Genomic DNA, 17228 nt, shown 5'->3' with positions numbered 1-17228 from the left:
GGTATTTTTTTTCTAATGTCCTCTTTCCTTAAACTATCTCAATGTTAAAATGACCAGTTAGTAAAATGAGATTAGCTTATAAAATAGTTATGTATCCCAAAAACAATTAAAATATTTCTACAGTGAAGTCAAAAGGGCAATTCACAAAGTAGTGTGTGTGTATATATATATATATATACATATATATATATATATATATATATATATATATACCGTGATCTATGTTTACATATAGTACTTAAATTTGGGCAACAAATACACTAAATAGCTAATGATAATTATCTTTGGGTAAGATGGATTATAGGTAACTTTTAGTTTCTTACTTTCACTTTATAGTTTCTACAGTGAACACACATTCTTTCTTTCTCAATGTAAATGTATTTTAAAAGTAAATAAATGGTAATATTTTCCTCTTTTCCCATTTTAGAACACTGTGATATAACTTTTAAGTCAAAAGTTTAAAAGTCCAGGATAAAAGACAATACTCAGCCCTTTTCACTTGCAATTCAAAATAATGAATTCATAACAAATTTGCAGAAGTATTTTCACTCTGTTAAGTACCCTTGAAACTATATACAAATTATTATGCTTATCCAAGAAGGAAGAGAAAGAAGAAAGGAAAAACAGTATGTGTAAAACTGAAAGTTAAACCCTGTCCTAGAAGCTTGAAAACTTACCTAATGAAAGCAAAAGAACATTGCCATGAAGTTGGTTTTATGTCTACTTTACAGATAAGGAAAAGGAAGTTTGGAGAAAGTCAGTCATTAGGCCAAGCTCACTAAAGCTATTGACAGTCACTGCACCAGGATTTTAACCCACATCAGAGACACGTGTACTTTTACCATATAATGATGTTAGCTTTTATTTTTAATCTGCGAGCTTCCACCTTGTCCTTGGGAGCTACATATTACACAGTAAAGAAAATTACACATTCATATAATTTCTCCAGAATATTTAGTGTTCATGCGGATTAATATTCATGGTTATTGGCCTGATTATATTTTTAAAAAAAGAAAAAACATGTATGTGGTTTAGACTTTCTCTTTCTTCCTACTCCTCAACCCCAATACAAATGCCTGGCCTAACCCATGACTTTGAACTATATAGCAAAGTCCCTAGTCCCTTTAGGTGGCCTGTGCTTATCTTCTTCCTGCATCTTAAAGCTCATTCTCCCTGCCCTACGCCCAGGCTCTAGTAAGCAATATTCTAATGAAGTGGAATGTAATTTCCCTAGCAATCTTTTGAATAAATTATGTACATATTTGGGATTTTCAAAATCCCAATAAGATAGTGACGAGAAAATACCGCTAGAATATCAGCTTATCCTAAAAGCATGAGATCCGCTAAAGCTCCTGAACCTAAATAGTGCTTGTGTCTCTTACTTCACTAGAGCACGGTTCACACAACAGCAACAGCAGAAGATGGGTAGGCTCTGAGGCCTATTATATAAGGAAATGAAAAACTTTCCCAGCAGCACAGATCTCATCCCCACTACTTCCTGGTAACTAACCACAATACAAAATTCTAAATTTAGTGTTCCTGAGCTGTAGGTTCCTTTTGCTTGTGCTAAATAGCCAACACATTTTAATTCATTACACTGCCTGGGACAGGAAGCACTGGAGCAGTATTATAAAATCATAGAAATGCAGTATCTTTATTCTTATAAGATCAGGAAATTTCTCTTAATGAAGGAATTGCAGTAATCAAAATCCTGGATTATACTAACTTCCTCTCCCAACGTGAATTTTTCCACCTTTTTTTTTAGATTTATTAATCTTCTTCACTGCAGTGGTAAGTTAAGCATCTAAGAAACACTGTCCTTTCAAGTTCCAGGTGCCACTTAGTGCACTATGCACTCTGTACACACGTTTAAGCAGCGCACACTTCACAGAGTGCTGGAGGACGCAGCCAATCTAAGTCTTCTCCGAACAAGGCGAACAAGGCAGAAATCACAAAGGTGATTTCTGACAGATAATAAGCAAAGTGAAATAGCAAATTTCTCATGCATTTGCTTCACCACAAAACAGTTAAAGCGTGGTGGTTTCTGTTTTTTCACTTTTGAGTGTCAGTCATCTATTACCAATGTTTTTAAACGTTCGCATGTGAAATCCTAAATAAGGACACATTAATGTTAGTACCGGCCCACGGATCTATGAAATAAGTAAATCAGATATATAGCTAAATGTAAAGCACTAAAAATAAATCAGAAACTTCATTAATAAGGCACTCTACATTTTCTGATCATTTTTTACCACTTGAAAATAGTCACTGCCTAAAACTGTGACAAGCGGCCCAATGCTTACAGTCAGCTGACAGAGGGAGCGGGCATGGAGAGAAGTAGATTGAGACATCAGCGTTCAACTTTCAGAATATTAATAATTCAAAGTATCAACACCACTGTTCTAAAACAGTTTTTCTTAACATTATCGAGAAGATGTTCCACTTGGTAATTTAAATTTGATTTTCATCACTGCATACATGAGGCAGTTTTAAATTAAGCCCACGACAACCCAGGAAAATCTGCAGTCCTTTGACAGAAAGGAGTCTCATGCCAGAAAACCACATGCCCAGTCTTCCCCAATCCCTCATCAATCACCGGGTCTTTAATTTTCATTATTCATCCCTCTCAAGATCTGTGGTATTTCGTGGGATGCAACAGCCTCTTAAGGCAGCTTTTTAAAAAAACAAAAAGTGAGGCCTGTGAGAGGAGTCCTGGGGAGGGGGTGCACAGAGATTACACAGAGCACAAATTTTTTTAACGGTTCATTATCTCTAATTTTAGAAATGAAATTTTATTTCCTTGTTAGCACTGGCTCATCACAAGAGTTATAAGGTTCGGTTATCTTTAATTAAAAAGAATCAGTATTTTCAGAAAAAGCAGTTTCTCCATGTGTTTGTATGAGAATTATGAGTAACCTGCTAGCCTCATCATTCAGGGGCAACACGCTGTGTGCCCAAATGTCAGGCTTGGTTTTCCCAGCTACCTTGTAGTTGATAAAATAGACAACTGACCTTTTTTTTTTTTTTTTTTTTTAAGGCAGTCTTGCTCTATTGCCAGGGCTAGAGTCCAGTGGCATCATCATAGCTCACTGCAACCTCAAACTCCTGGGCTCAAGTGATCCTCCTGCCTCAGCCTCCCAAACAACTGACATTTTTAATCTTAAAGGAATCACTCTCACATTTAAGTATTCCCTAGGACCCGAAGAAACTGACCAACCAATCACTCAACAAATGCCAGGCCTCATAATCAGAAAAAGGAATCCTCTTTCCCCAGGGAGAAGAAAACAGCTAAACAGATTATAGTTACTTTCACAAAGAATTAAGGAATGGTAGGAAAACTATCTCAATTCATTAGAAAACAAAAATACTGAATATATATTACTTTTGCTATTACCTTAAGTTTTCTGATTTTCTGTATTTTGAAAAATCATCTATTCCTTAGTTGTCACTTACAACTTCCTTTTACTCTTTCTGCATTTTATCAGCCCTTCTAAATCTTAAATCATTACATAAGACATGTTTACTTTTAAACACAAGTACCTGTCACTAAAGCTAAAGAAGCAGATGCAAATCAGAACGTCTCAAGCCATTTCCTTCATCTTTAGGAAGTGATTTTTTGCCAAAGTACAACAAAGATTTTTAACATTTACTTTTCCCTCCCGTCAAAGACGATAACTGCCTCTTAGGAAACATGACTGTCCCACCATGAGGCTGTTTCTGATACTCAGGCCACGATTTGCTGCGCTGTAGTCAGAGGTATAGGCTGGTGAGATGAGTGGCTGGCACTCTTCCTGCAGCAGTAACTAATGGAAAGTGAAATAAGTCACATTCACCAAAACCTTCCTCAGATTTTCAAATAGGACACTGTGAGAAATAATCCGAGAGTGACTAGGTAGGGCATATGTATCTTGACAGATGGCCAGCAGCTCCTATCTCAAGCTAAGAAAACAGCAGGACCTGGGAAAAGGAAGGGTATTTTAGGCGGTATTATGTTTGTAGGTCGATACCACTCTATAAAATTTTCAAAGTTAACAAATGTGTTTTCACATACCCTACATTTATTTTAAAAAGAAGTGTTGTATGTGCAGTGATTTAGAGTCTAAATGTTAGCTACAAGAAGAGAAGTAAGAGTTACCTTAATTTCACACAGAAAATGAATTTCTTTAAAATATTAAGGTATTTGGAAATCATCCTCTGCTAGTACATTTTTAGAATAGAGAAGCTTAGAAAATTGTTTGCTAAAAGTATTTTTTTTCTTTACTACCATGATCTCCCTGGACTGTAAGCAAATTTATTTTAATTGATCACCATTACACAAGAGCAACAGTTAATGAAACTGCATGCCTGTATTTCCTCAATCTAGCAATGTGAAAATATAATTATATATGTTAAGTGATCAAACTTTCCAATCTTGACAATGATCTTTTAGTTTAAAAACTAAACATCTACCACAGTAGAAAAATATGCATGTATAAAGTAATAAGATTTCAGTTATTTTTATTCCATTACTCTAAAAAGCACTTTGTAGTCATTTATTCTATATCATAATTGAGAGCTTATTTGCCAAAAATCTAATGGATTTTTTTATTCATTTTAAATCATTCCGGCAAGAATTACAGACCTTTGAAGAGGGGGTTTTAAACACTCCCTTTCAAAAGGAAGATGTAAAACCCTGCAAACAGATTGTAAGAGTAACAAATACTGAGACTTATGTGGCACACGTTGTCATATTAAAGGTTAAAGACGAAATCTGTTAGATCAGTTAAACGTTAAGAAACATAAAGATCAAATTGTCTAATAAGAATTGCATGGCAAAGTACTGAATTGCCACAGGAAAAATTTGCAGGGGAAGGGTAAGAATGTAAGTCATCCCAAGTGAGCATAATTAAGACCTATACCTATTTCATTGAACGAAGCAACAAATGAAAAATAAATAAATAAAATAAAATAAAATACAAAACCCTATACCTAATAAAATAAATATCTTAGAAAATGGCTAAGACAAGTTTTGAAATGGCTATGCAAAGCGTACCTTTGATTTCGTATGTACAGGGTTGTTACTGACAAAGAACTCTAGTATACAGTACAATATAGTGCATGGCAAATTTTTCTAGGCAAACAATTTCCCTCATAAATACGTATTTTTCATAGCAATATTAAATAATCAAGCAAATAAAATATCTTAATTGATTTAAGCTCACTAGGTTGTTCCTGAGTCATTTCTGAAATGTTTACACAATTACTCCACTGAATGGGAATCTTCCTACCACACTCCTCCCTTCCCATTTTCTATACTTGAACATCTTTACCCCAGGTATCTTTGATATATTCTGGCAAAATGACACTTGCATTATTCACTTAAGTATATTCACAGTTTTGTTTTACATTAGGGCTATAAGAGAACTATTTTTGCAATAATAGATGTTAATAAAAATGAATATAAAATATTCACTTCAAATTCAACAGAATAAAAACTTTAAAGGTGCAACAGTACATGCTGACAAGTAAAGAACCTCTAGAGCACCTCGAGCATCAAGACATAGGGACTTCACTTTTGCAATGTACAATTGTACCTGATTGTTTCAATGGGTTGGTTTTGAATCAAGGCTTCCAGCTGGAGGAGGAGTTAGGCATTTGCACAATTGTAAAGGCTACTTGCAAATCTTGCTCACGTTAAGGACAGTATCTTATCAGGCTTTTTTCCTTTGGTGTTTTTATTAAAAGGAAAATCAGAAGTCAAAGGAAAATTATAAACAGTTTGATAAATGGAAATGCAGACACACCCACCTTCTCTTAAAAGTGATCCTCCCCCACAAAAAGTTTTGTGAGTTTCTTAGTTAATGCCTATTTAAGACATATTCTTTAATACTTTTTTTTATAAGGTACACACATTAACAGTGAATACATAATTTTCACAGTAAGTAACTCAATACTTAAGCACTAAAGCACATAAAATAATTTCATAAAGTTTAGAACTACAAATACCAAATCACCCTTAAGCCAGAGGATCATTAAGCATGTAAGTTGACCACTGAAGAGAGCAGCATACCTTTTGAGGCCCAAATGTATTCCTAAACCCTGGGAATCAATAAAAATTAAAGATGAAAAAGAAGGATTAGGTTATCTATTTTATTCTCATACAGAATGGCTCCCAATAGTGTGTGACTTAATTTTAATTCATCCAGTTTAAAATATTCTTGGTAATAACAAATTCCAATTGCTTTGCTTAGAAGCCTATTAGCAGACTAGTTGGTATTGACAGAATACTGCAGTTAATTGTACCTTCTAGATTTGGGAAACCAGGCTGCTCTGCAGCAATTCTATAAACCTAATTAGATAATATAAAGTTAATTTTTTCCTCAAGTTTCAGTGTACCAGTTCTTGCATTCAGTGGACTGAATCAGGTCTCCCTATCAGCACGTTTAAATGCTTCTCAGGCGCAAAGCTGGGAAATGCTGTGCAGGCTGGGGAGCCCAGAAGGGAATTCGTAATGGCCCAGAAATGAGAACATTTCTCATCTTGAAATATTAAGGATTCTTAGCAAACAAAGCAACTGAAAGTTAGTTCTTCCTCTCCAGAAAGACCCAAGCCCTGAGTAACTGCAGCTCAAGCTGTGTTAGTGTTGCTTTCAGATCACAGGGCTGAACTAGAATTAAATGGTAAACCTCGTTTTTAACAACTAAGATAATTGAAATGCTGAGCATACAGTTTTGCCATTCTGTTTTTTCTTTACACATCAGCCAAATTAATGTATTAAAAACTAAAAATTGCCTAATATTCTCAGGATAAAATTTCTTTTCCAACTTCAAATGTTAAGCTGTTTCTCCATTTGCAGCTTTACAAATCACTGGATTTCAGACCAAAAGTGCACAAAAATGCCTGATATGTATTATAAACATATTACAATATCTAGCATATACAGTATCATATATTATCACAACTACATGATTAGGATTCAATTTGAAATATACATACATATGTGTCTCACAGACAACAGTGGTAGGGAAGGAGAGGGGGAGAGGTACCTAATTATGGTAGCACAAATATAACCAAAAATGGGTTAAGTTCCTCTTTGACACTTATGGTTCTCTAATAAAACTCTTTCTCTTCTATTTGTATTTTTCACAGAGTAAAGATAACTGTTCACCACCTGAACTTCTTTATCATCTGAGCCAGTTTTTCTGGGCCATAATATTAACGGAGATGCCAATGCAGACACTACTGCAGTCCCTCTCTAGACCAGAGTACACGTGGTTAGTTTAGTAGACAGGTAACACTTCCCCAGCCACTTGCTCTATCCTTAATTCTAATTAGTTCTTTCTCAAATATTTTTTGACGGTCCTGCCCTTAAATTATTTTTGTCCACGTTTTATGTAGGTCAACATTCTCTAAATCATTTTACTTCTTAATGCCTACGCATTAACTCATCTCTCCTCCTCCTGGTGCCGTAAAGGAGGTATTTTCCAAGGTCTTTTCTACCCACATTTTTCTCCTCATCCACACATGCTCCCTTAATATACCAATCTGCTCCCTGAATATACCAATCTGCTCCCTGAGATTCAGATATTGTGCCCCTGCCAATGCTCTGCACTCTGCATCCATTTCTGATTTCTATTCTGACCTCTACCTACTTGTTAGACACCTTCGTTTGACTTACCTTGGTCTATAAAATGCTATATGCCCAAACCAATTTTTTTTAACCTGTGTTAATACACTCTCTAGTGATTCTGATGCCTGCAAAAGTTTGAGGACCATTGCCTGAGACAGTGATGTTCCTTCCCCATTCCATCAGGCATGATTCTCCCTCCCACTGGGCAACTTCTATAATCTCTCCTCTGTATTCAGTTTCTATGTCCCTCTCCTAGTTCAGGTCTCATTATATCCTACAGAGACAATTCTCTCCTCACTGAAATCTAGCCTGCACTCTGTCTCCAGATTATTCCTTTTAGCCTAGCTCTATTTTTCACATCATTCAAAGTTTTTCGTGGCTCAGCTTGTACCTTTGGGGTCCTCTCTTCCATTGCTCCCCTTCCCAACCCAATCTTCCAGCCACGCAGGCCCCAGGACTGGCCACAATCTTTCATGCGTCTGGAGTTTTCTCTGTTCTCATGTCCTCATCTCTCCAACACGTCCCTTTCTAAGACAAGCTCTTTGACAGCACCAGCTCTGTAGACTAGAGGCCGCTCTGTGATCCCACAGGACCCGGTGGATTTCAAATACAGTTCTTGTCTTACCCACTGCAATTGTTTATCTGTGTGTCTGGCCCAAAAGCCTGTGGCCAAAAAAGGTTATTACTCATTTTGTTTATCTAGGACCATGCGTATTAAGTGAGACGACCATATAATTTAACGTCCAACCCAGAATACTTTTGAGAGTAAAAAGATAATAATAGCTAAAGGATAACGAATGTAAAGGATAACGAATGTAAACTAAAATAAATTATCACCCTAATAACAGACCACAAAAACTATACTTCCATCATCTAAGTTCTGACTACATCTTCAAGCTCATCAAGTACTGTACTCCCTGCAAACTGAACATGCTCTAGCCATACTGGTCTTCTGTTTCTCAAACACACCAGCCTCATTCCAACCTCAGGGATTTTGCACTTCCTGTTCCTTCTGCCTGGAATGCTCTTCCCTTAGATTTGCATGACAGGCTTATACTCATTCACCTTCACTGACCTTCCCTGAGCGGTCCCCTCTGCCCCATTCTCTTTCATACTATCCTGTACGGCTGCTCCTCAGTTTACAGTAGGATTACATGCAGATAAACCAATCGTAAAAGTTGAAAATGTAAGTTGTACCATCTCAAGTTGAGATGCTCTTTGACTCCTGATAAACCCACCCTAAACCAAAAAATTCTAAGTTGAACCATCCTAAGTCAGGGACCATCTGTATTGTCTTCAGTATTTCTCTAATGTTATACTGCTAGTGTCTATATATCCATCTTTCGATGTAGTCCATACGAACTTGTCTGTGTTGTTAAAACTTTAGTGTAAGGTGAGAGAGCACAGCTGTGAAGTTAGGGCACCTGAGACTGAATCCTGACCACTTACTAAGTGAATTACCTTGGACAAAGAGTTCACCTCTCTGTACTACAGTGGCCTCATCTATGGAGTGGGGATTAGATCAGACTTGCGTTAGACGCAAGTGTATGTTACAATTCAGCAACATACACCCAGAGAGTACTCGCCTGCCCAGAGGAGGCATTCAATACACGTAAGCTATTGTTGTTATTGTTTACTACTCCATGGCATCCCCGATGCCTAGAGCAACGGCCCTTAGAAGATGCTGCATAAATATTTGAATATTTGTTGAGTGATGACTGACTCAAGAGTTAGGTAAATGAATGTCACCACTCCCTCAATCCCACTTCAAAGCCTCCAAAAAGCTTCTCTGACCACTAAATTAATAAAACTCCAATTCAATTCCTTAGCCTACCATTTAATTCCCTTCAAAATGTGGCCCAAACTTACTTTTCCAATCTTGAATTCCACCACTTTTCACCAGTAAAACTGGACTTCTTTCTGGTCTCACCACACTCCTGTAGTCTAGAATGTTCTTCCCTGCATCTCCACATGGTCAAATCCCACTGACATTCCAGGTCGAGCCAAACGCCACGCTCTGCTCTTTTCCCTCTGAACACCGACCTCCGACAGCTCTGTAAGAACCTCCTTTCTGTGACTGTTACATATTCACACAGCTTAATCGCTCAAGAGAAGAGATCAGAGTCTACATCCTTGGTATCTTTCCATCCCTAGTGCCCAGCCCAGTGCCTTGTGGGAAGAAACTCTCAGCTCATTATTTTGAGCAAATGGAAGGTTGGGGGTAGAGAGTTGTTAGAAAAAGGCCTGACTTAACGTATCAAGAGAAGCTATATCAAAAGAAAATTACTATTGTTATGGACACAGCAGCTACTGTGTACCTATTTGGGTCAAGACCTGAGTAACATCTTCACTATGTCAAAACTTTTGACCTCTTGCACAGTACCTATCTCCAGTGCCTACAGGGATGGATGGCACTTAGTAAACAAAAAAATTTGCAATATCTGTTGAGTGAATGAGTGTCATGCTTATAAATATATCTCCCAATTCCTACAAAGAATTCTGTCCACATTGTTAATATATATTTCACCTTCTCATCCCTGCCCCTCTTCCACCTTATACAAAATAACTATAAAATCATTCCTTTCATAGCCTTCTGTATCGTGTTCTAGAAATTTGAAAACCTTAATTTAGCTACTTATCAAATTGTACATCCATTCTTCAGGAATGAGAGTAAGAATTCAAAATATGAACAATTATCTAGTTTAAATTTGAGTAATCACAATCATTTTCCTGCATTCAATAGCTACTCAAATCTTGCTGACCAACTCTTTTTTCTATAAATGCTGAAGTCAGAATTTACAAACATTCTGTTTACAAATGGCTCAAGCTCAGAATTTTACTTTTCATTCATGACGCATTATTTTCTCTCTCCCTCTTTCTCCAGTTTACTATTGACTGATCTAATGCAGGTTACACAGAAACCCAAATTTCTGTATAAGATGTATCCCTCATCATCTCTCCCATTCTGTGCAGCCAGCCTAAATTACAAAGTAATGATCCAATTTCCACCACTATTCAAGTTTTCATTCTCTCTTTAGTAATGTGCACTCCCCAAAAGGCTATTGTAAACCTTCTCCACCTACTAGTTTGATTATTAACAAAACATATCCTCATGATAGTTCTCGTTATCTCCTTATATTGTCACTGGATTAAGACCACCAGACGGGAAGCACTGCCACAGAATTGACGAATACAGTAATTCCTCAGAATTCAAACATTTCCAGAGTGTCCAGACCAATGGGGCAGACATAAATGGATGTACCTTATTTTACTTGACAAAAATTTAATACGTGCCTTCCGTGAACTCAGCACCAGGAGAGCTGGGGGGAGTATTCAGTGAGCGGGAAACATGAACCCTGCCTCCAAAGAGCTCAGAGTCAGTGGTGTGAGGCCTTGTTTGGTTTACAGGAAACTTTAGGAAACATGAAAGCTTCTGATTCTCAACCGAGAAAAAAATGCACATGTACATAAAAGTCTGCATTAATTTCAGGAGGTCTATAAACCCCAGATTTCTTAGATTTGGTGATGTTGGATTTTTGTTTTGTTTTGTTTCTATTGTGTGTGTAGGGTGGGGGAGGATGGGAGATGGAGAACAGCTAAGAAAACAAAAAGCAATCCTGAGGCACGTAGCCTGGGAAACAGAACAGTGACCACTTAAGACAACATGCTTTCACTAAGTGATAGCTCCATCCCTAATAGCATAAACGGAGCTTCCATTTGAAATAAAATCTTATGGTCAAGGGCAGAATTTTCAGGTTACAACAGATCATCGCTGAGCTACAATGGCTCTGGGAAGGTGGAACCTGACTGTGCACATACATGGTAAGCAATCCAGCCACAGTCCTCCTTTAAGCCAGATTCCTTTCAAACCTGTCAGTTTGCTTATCACATAAAACCTGGTGGCCGAGGATAGCTCCTGAATTAGTTTCTACTATATGTGCCCTAACCTAAGGGGCACTAATGGTTTGACTAAAGTAGCATTTGCACATACAGAGAACCATCACTTTACACAAAGTGTCTCACCAGTACTGAGAGTCTTAATAGAACCACTGAAGCCAAAGATCTGCCAACATTTCCATTATAAACCTTTATTTTCAGAGATTTATGATTCAACTTGAAACAGTCACTCAGGGCTAAAACCTGGGATAAATGGTGTCTGTATGAAACATACTATTAATACAATTTATTTAATTAAATGAACTTTTGCACTTTGTAAGATTAAACAGATGGTCTTAATAAATGCTGACCTTAAAATATCCAGGGGACAAAGGCCAAAAAAGCTTTCTTATCACCAAAAGAAACACAATATAAGAGTGTGTATGAAAATTAGCTGGGCATGGTTGTGTGTGCTTATAGTCCTAGCTACTCGAGAGGCCGAGGCAGGAGGATGGCTTGAGCCTGGGAGTTTGAGGCTGCAGTGAGCTATGTTCACAGCACTGCACTGCAGCCTGGGTGACAGAGCAAGACCTTATCTCCAAAAAAAAAAAAAAAAAAAGCTGTACATTTGTCTTGAGAACTTTCCATAATATAACCAATAGTCTATCATCCTCAGCTTCCCGACACCTTCACTACCTCATCCAATCACCAAATCTTGATGCCTTTCCATCTTTAATAGCTCTTGAATCAATTTATGTTTTCCCTTCTCTACTACGACCCTGCCAACCCAAGCAATGTCGCGTCCCACATTAACTATTTATTGTAACTGCCAACAGGACTCCTCCTATCTGCTCTACAGACAAGTATATACTTCCTGCAGGCAACCAGAGTGATCTTTTCAAACCGAAATCTGATCATGTCTCTCTCCTACTTAAAATCCTTCAATGGCTCCTCACTGCTCTTAAGACCTAAACCTTAGCAGGGTCTGTAAGTCCCATACTTACCTTTGTAGCATCATTCTACCGCTCTTGTGGAGGTTTGATTAATGTGTTTTTCACACTAGACTGCAAGATCCATGAGGTTAAGAGCATGGAGTGTTTCCTTAACAACCTACACTGTGCTTGGCACACAGTAAGCACTCAAAAATGTTTGAGCAAATCAATAAAAAAAATTACACAACAGAATGATTGGAATAAGGTGATTTTTCACATCATCCACCTCAGAGAAAGGGCAAGAGGCCCAGAGACAAGAAGGAGGTAAGAAACATGTTTCTCCTGTCTTGACTTCAAAGGTGGGCAGATCTAAAGCAAAGAAATAGTCCAGGTAAGGAAGGACCAGGTCGTAACAGACTTTAATATCCGCAATATGGATAAGACAAAGCAAAAAGGGGCACAGGGAGGACAGAGCCACAAGCATAAGCTTGCTGGAGTAGAGGCAGAACCCATATTTGGTAAACTGGATTGTTCTAGCCTGTCTCAAGCCATTTAAAAGGATCCAAAGAAGTCCATGGGTGGATGAGCTTTAAAGAGAAGCAGGGCGCTCACAATGAATGGGTGGAAGTGTCTGCAATCACAGTCAAAGTAAAAGAACCCTACTCGGGAGGCTGAGGCAGGAGGATTGCCTGAAGCCAGGACTTGGAGACCAGCCTGGGCAACATAGGAAGACTCCATCTCTAAATAAATAAATAAAAATTAGCTAACTACTCAGAAGGCTGAGGAAGAAGGATCACTTGAGTTCAAGGCTACAGTGAGCTATGATCACACCACCATTCGCCATCCTGGGCAACAGAGCAAAATGCATCTTGAAAGAAAAAAAGAACCGCAAAGGGGAGGACTCAGAATCTCAGGACTTGATCAGAATCCTCCCTAAGGACGATGTTCTTCCAGCGCTGTATCTCAAAAGTTCTCAGGTTAGTTTCTATTTAAGTGAGGCAGTAGTCTCTTATTTACACTCTTATTACTCTTAAACTAAACCTTAAATTGCTTAGATTACTATTTGCCTGGCAAGCCAATAAAAAGGTCTTCCTCTCCTGATACTCAAACGTTCTTTTTAATGTTAAATAAGTTGGTAAGTCTTTAACATCTAGCTTCTGTCTTTGACAAGTAATAGAAATCATACTGGATCCACCAACAAGCTTTAGCAAATATACTGGACCAAAAATCAAGATACCACCACCTTCTGCACCATCACCCTAGAGTTATTAAATGGACATTATGGCCTACCCTGTCTCTGCACTAATAAAATGTTTCAAGAGTTGGAAAGTGGTGATGATGTTCCACCACCTCTTGAAAAGCCTGACCATGTGAACTGCAGGACGTTCTGAACGTGGCTAGCTTTGTCAGTTTCTCCTCAATTTCTCTACCAGAAAATGGGGGGTTAACATTTCTAGCTCTATGTAAAAGGGCATTTGATGACGTAAAACAAATACTCTCAGACAACTGCAATATTCAGTTATTCTTTGTCAATAAATCATTTTACGAGCAAAATCACAAGAAAAAGTCCCTATCACTCCAGTGGAACTGAGAACAAACTGAAAAGGAAAATTTGATACTTTTTATTATCGTCAATTTAGATGACTTAGATGGGAATCCACCCCAGATATTACAAAGGGATTCCACTGCAGTGAAGACTCTAAATATTAAAATATGCACATTAAATCTAATTTCATGATACAGGCAAGAGCTGATTAAAAAAAACAAAATCTCCTCCGGAGATTCTCGTGAGAAGACGCCACAAGCCTTTTCACCCAACTTCCTGATGCTAACTTTGCAGAAGGAAAGTTAATAAGGATTACATAGATGCAGTGCCGATCCTATTTGTATTTGTAAAAAGGCACTTTGCAGCAGACGGCGACTCCTTCCCCCGCCCGTCGCCTTTGGGGTCCTGAGCCCTCGCGCCCTCCCCTGCCCAGGGGCTGCCCAGGCTCGAGGTGAGGGCGGAGCGGGAGCGACGGTTCGTCCCGGGGAAGCAAGTCGGGCTGGGACGAGGCGGGTGCGCGCAGCCAACTGCCGGCTCACCGAAGCCGCGGTCGCCGCGGCCCCTCGCTGTGCTGCGCGGCTCCGGTAACTAATGTTCCGAGGCGCCTGACTAAACCCTCCGGAGCCAGGGAGTGTCAGAGCTGACACGCGCGCCTCGAGCGGCAGACTGATGCGTCCCAGCGGAGCCGGGGGCGCTGGCCCGAGCGGGCGCGCGGGCAGCGGGCGCGGGGTGGCCGAGCGCCGGCTCAAGTTAGTTTTCCGGCCCAAGCAGCCCTGCCGCAGCCCGGGAGGAGGAACAGGGTCCCGACCCCCAGACAGTGCCGAGCGCCGCCGGCGAAGGGGCTTCCCCAGGCGCGGGGGGCCGGGGCGCAGCCCCCCGGCCACGGACGTCCCTCCGCCATCGCCCGCCAACCGCCCTGCCTGTCCGTGGAAGCGGGGGACGGCCGGTGAGTGCGAGGCCACGGCCGGTGAGTGCGAGGCCACGGCCGGTGAGTGCGAGGCCTCGGCCGCACCTCGCGCCCCGTCTCCCGGCCCCGGGCGGAGGGGAGGCGGCGCTCTCCAGGAGCTGGAGGCGGGGCGCCATCGCCCTCCCACTCCCCGGCGGGCGGGCCGGGGGAGCCCCGGCTGCGAACGCCCCCGGACGGGCGGTGGCGGGAGGGAAGGCTGGACCGAGGGCCAGGCCCACCGACCCCGCTGTGGCGGCGGCGGCATCTCGCCTCCTTCAGGCCTGCACGCGCCACAGGCCGCAGCCTGGACCAACCCCGCGGCCCCCGGCCGCGAAAGCGGCGGTCCCGGCAGCACAGAGTCGGGCGCTGCTCGGCCGGGATCCCCGGGCCCGGCCCTCCGCCCGCCTCGCCCGCGGTCCCGGCAAGAGAGCGGCCGCCCAGCCGCCGCAGCGCGGGTGTCGGCGGCGGGGCCGGGCGGGGAGGAGCGGGAGGAAGGGGCGGCGAGGGGGCGGGCCGGCGGCGCCCAGCGGGACCGGAGCGTGGGGCTCGGCGCCCCCTCGCCCGCGCCGCGCCCGCACCACCTGCGGAGCAGCGCCCAAGCCGAGCCGCGACCCCGCCGCCCGGGCTCCCGCTACTCGCGCGCGCGAACAAAACAAGTTGTAGGTTGCAGCCGCCGGAGGGGGCCGGGCGGGTCACTCACCCTCATCCTGCTCAGCGGGCTCGGGTCGTCCGGCCGCGGGGACAGGGAAGACCAGAGGACCACGAGCCCCAGGAAGCTTCCCACCACCAGCAAACTGCGTAAGATGAACCCGATCTTCAGCCTCATCTTCCTCCGGCGGCGAGAGACACACAGCCCGGCGCAGCCGCCGCCACAGCGCTCCCTCCCTCCTTCCCCCTCCTCGGCTCTCCTCCTCCTGCCCCCGCCCGGCCGCTCCGGCTGCCGCCCTCTCTGCCGCCTGCCCTTTCCAGCGCCGGCTCCGGAACTCCCCTCGGCCGTACCTTCCCCGCCCCTCCCCGCCGCCCCCTCCCCTCCCCTGCGCGGCCTCCGCAGAGCTCGGCCGGCCCGCGTGCCCGGTCCTCCGAGCTCGCTCCCCTCTACCTGCCCTGCGGATCCGCAGTCCCCGGCCCTCCGCGTGCACGCGGGCCCCCTGGCAGCCCCGTCGCCTTGCTCTAACTCACACTTTCCCCAGGTCTGGCCCCAGCCCTCGCCCCGCAGCTAAGCTCCTCAAAGCCTCCAGATCCCCAAACTTTTATTGTAATTACAGACCATAACTCTGTCCTTAGCGCCTGTGCCCTCCAGACCCCCCACCCGGCCAGCCGCCCCCTCCGGACCTGGAGCGGCTCGGCTGCTACCCCCTGCCTCACCCCCTCCGCCCTGAGCCCCCCGAGCCTCCTGCAGGAAGCGAACCAGGAAGTTGGGGCTACCGTTGCGGCAGCAGCAGCTCCACGTGGCTGATTTATAGCTGGCAGGATTTTTTTTTTTTTTTATTGATTGTTCTTGCTTTCTCACACGGCTCCTTAAGGGGTTATAGTTGTTACCGGTAGGCCCAGGTGAGATGTGCAAATAGCACTGAACTGGAGGAGCTCACTTGCAAAGCCAGTGTTTCTTTCTCTCCAGCTACAGAGCGGAAAGCCAGTCTGTCAGGCTAAAGCCTTGTTCACGGGCTGTAAGTTTCAATTCGGAGGAGCAAGGATTTCGGGTTTTTAAAACAGTATTGCATCCTCCTTGCCTCCCTCAGACCTGATTTTTGCCAGTTGATTTTTCAAACGCCTTTTCTGCCTGTGTTACTTAAATTATACAGGAAAAGACATTGGCAAATGTGGACTTTAACCAAATACCCCACCCTAAGGAAATAACTTTTGCACCCACATCTCCCAGTGAAGATCTCAATCCCTTTATATCACGGAGTGTGTGTAATTATGTAATTACATTATCAGTGTGTCATGCCCTAGGCTACCTAGTTTAAGGGGAACAGGATGTTTAAGATTTTATCCTGGGTTTTATGATGGTGAAAGTTGATTCTTTTCCCTAATATTTTCTCATATATGTAATTTTTTTTGCTTTAAAACAAGAAAAAAACCCAACTATTTAACATTTTAGATTGAAACAGAATTTGAATCATCAAGATAAAGAATTGTACCAAACTAACTTCATGTACTTCAGGTTTGGGTTACAATAGCTCGTATATTAGAGGATTCTATAGATGCCATAATTTCAGAATTTCTGCAAAATATTTGAAGTGCTATCCTTGTGAACAACGTGGTTTCAGACATGTAGAATGGCTTTTAATTAAGAGTATTCTTGGTTGGCTAAATAGT

General features: G+C 42.2%; 1 protein-coding gene across 4 annotated transcripts in view; it reads right to left on the bottom strand.

Moving 5' to 3' along the window:
* The window catches only part of GALNT7 (polypeptide N-acetylgalactosaminyltransferase 7), a 128342-nt gene extending 112603 nt beyond the window's left edge, over positions 1-15739 (bottom strand). For all 4 annotated transcript variants that reach the window (XM_069493337.1, XM_069493336.1, XM_069493338.1 and 1 more), the window contains exon 1: positions 15610-15739. In XM_069493337.1, the coding sequence (XP_069349438.1) occupies positions 15610-15735 (126 nt within the window). In that variant the 5' untranslated portion in view covers positions 15736-15739. The remainder of the gene's footprint in view (positions 1-15609) is intronic.
* Between the last annotated feature and the right edge of the window lie 1489 nt (positions 15740-17228).

This window comes from Eulemur rufifrons, chromosome 18 (assembly GCF_041146395.1).
Source record: "Eulemur rufifrons isolate Redbay chromosome 18, OSU_ERuf_1, whole genome shotgun sequence".
NCBI lineage: Eukaryota > Metazoa > Chordata > Mammalia > Primates > Lemuridae > Eulemur > Eulemur rufifrons.
This window is presented reverse-complemented; position numbering and strand designations above follow the sequence as displayed.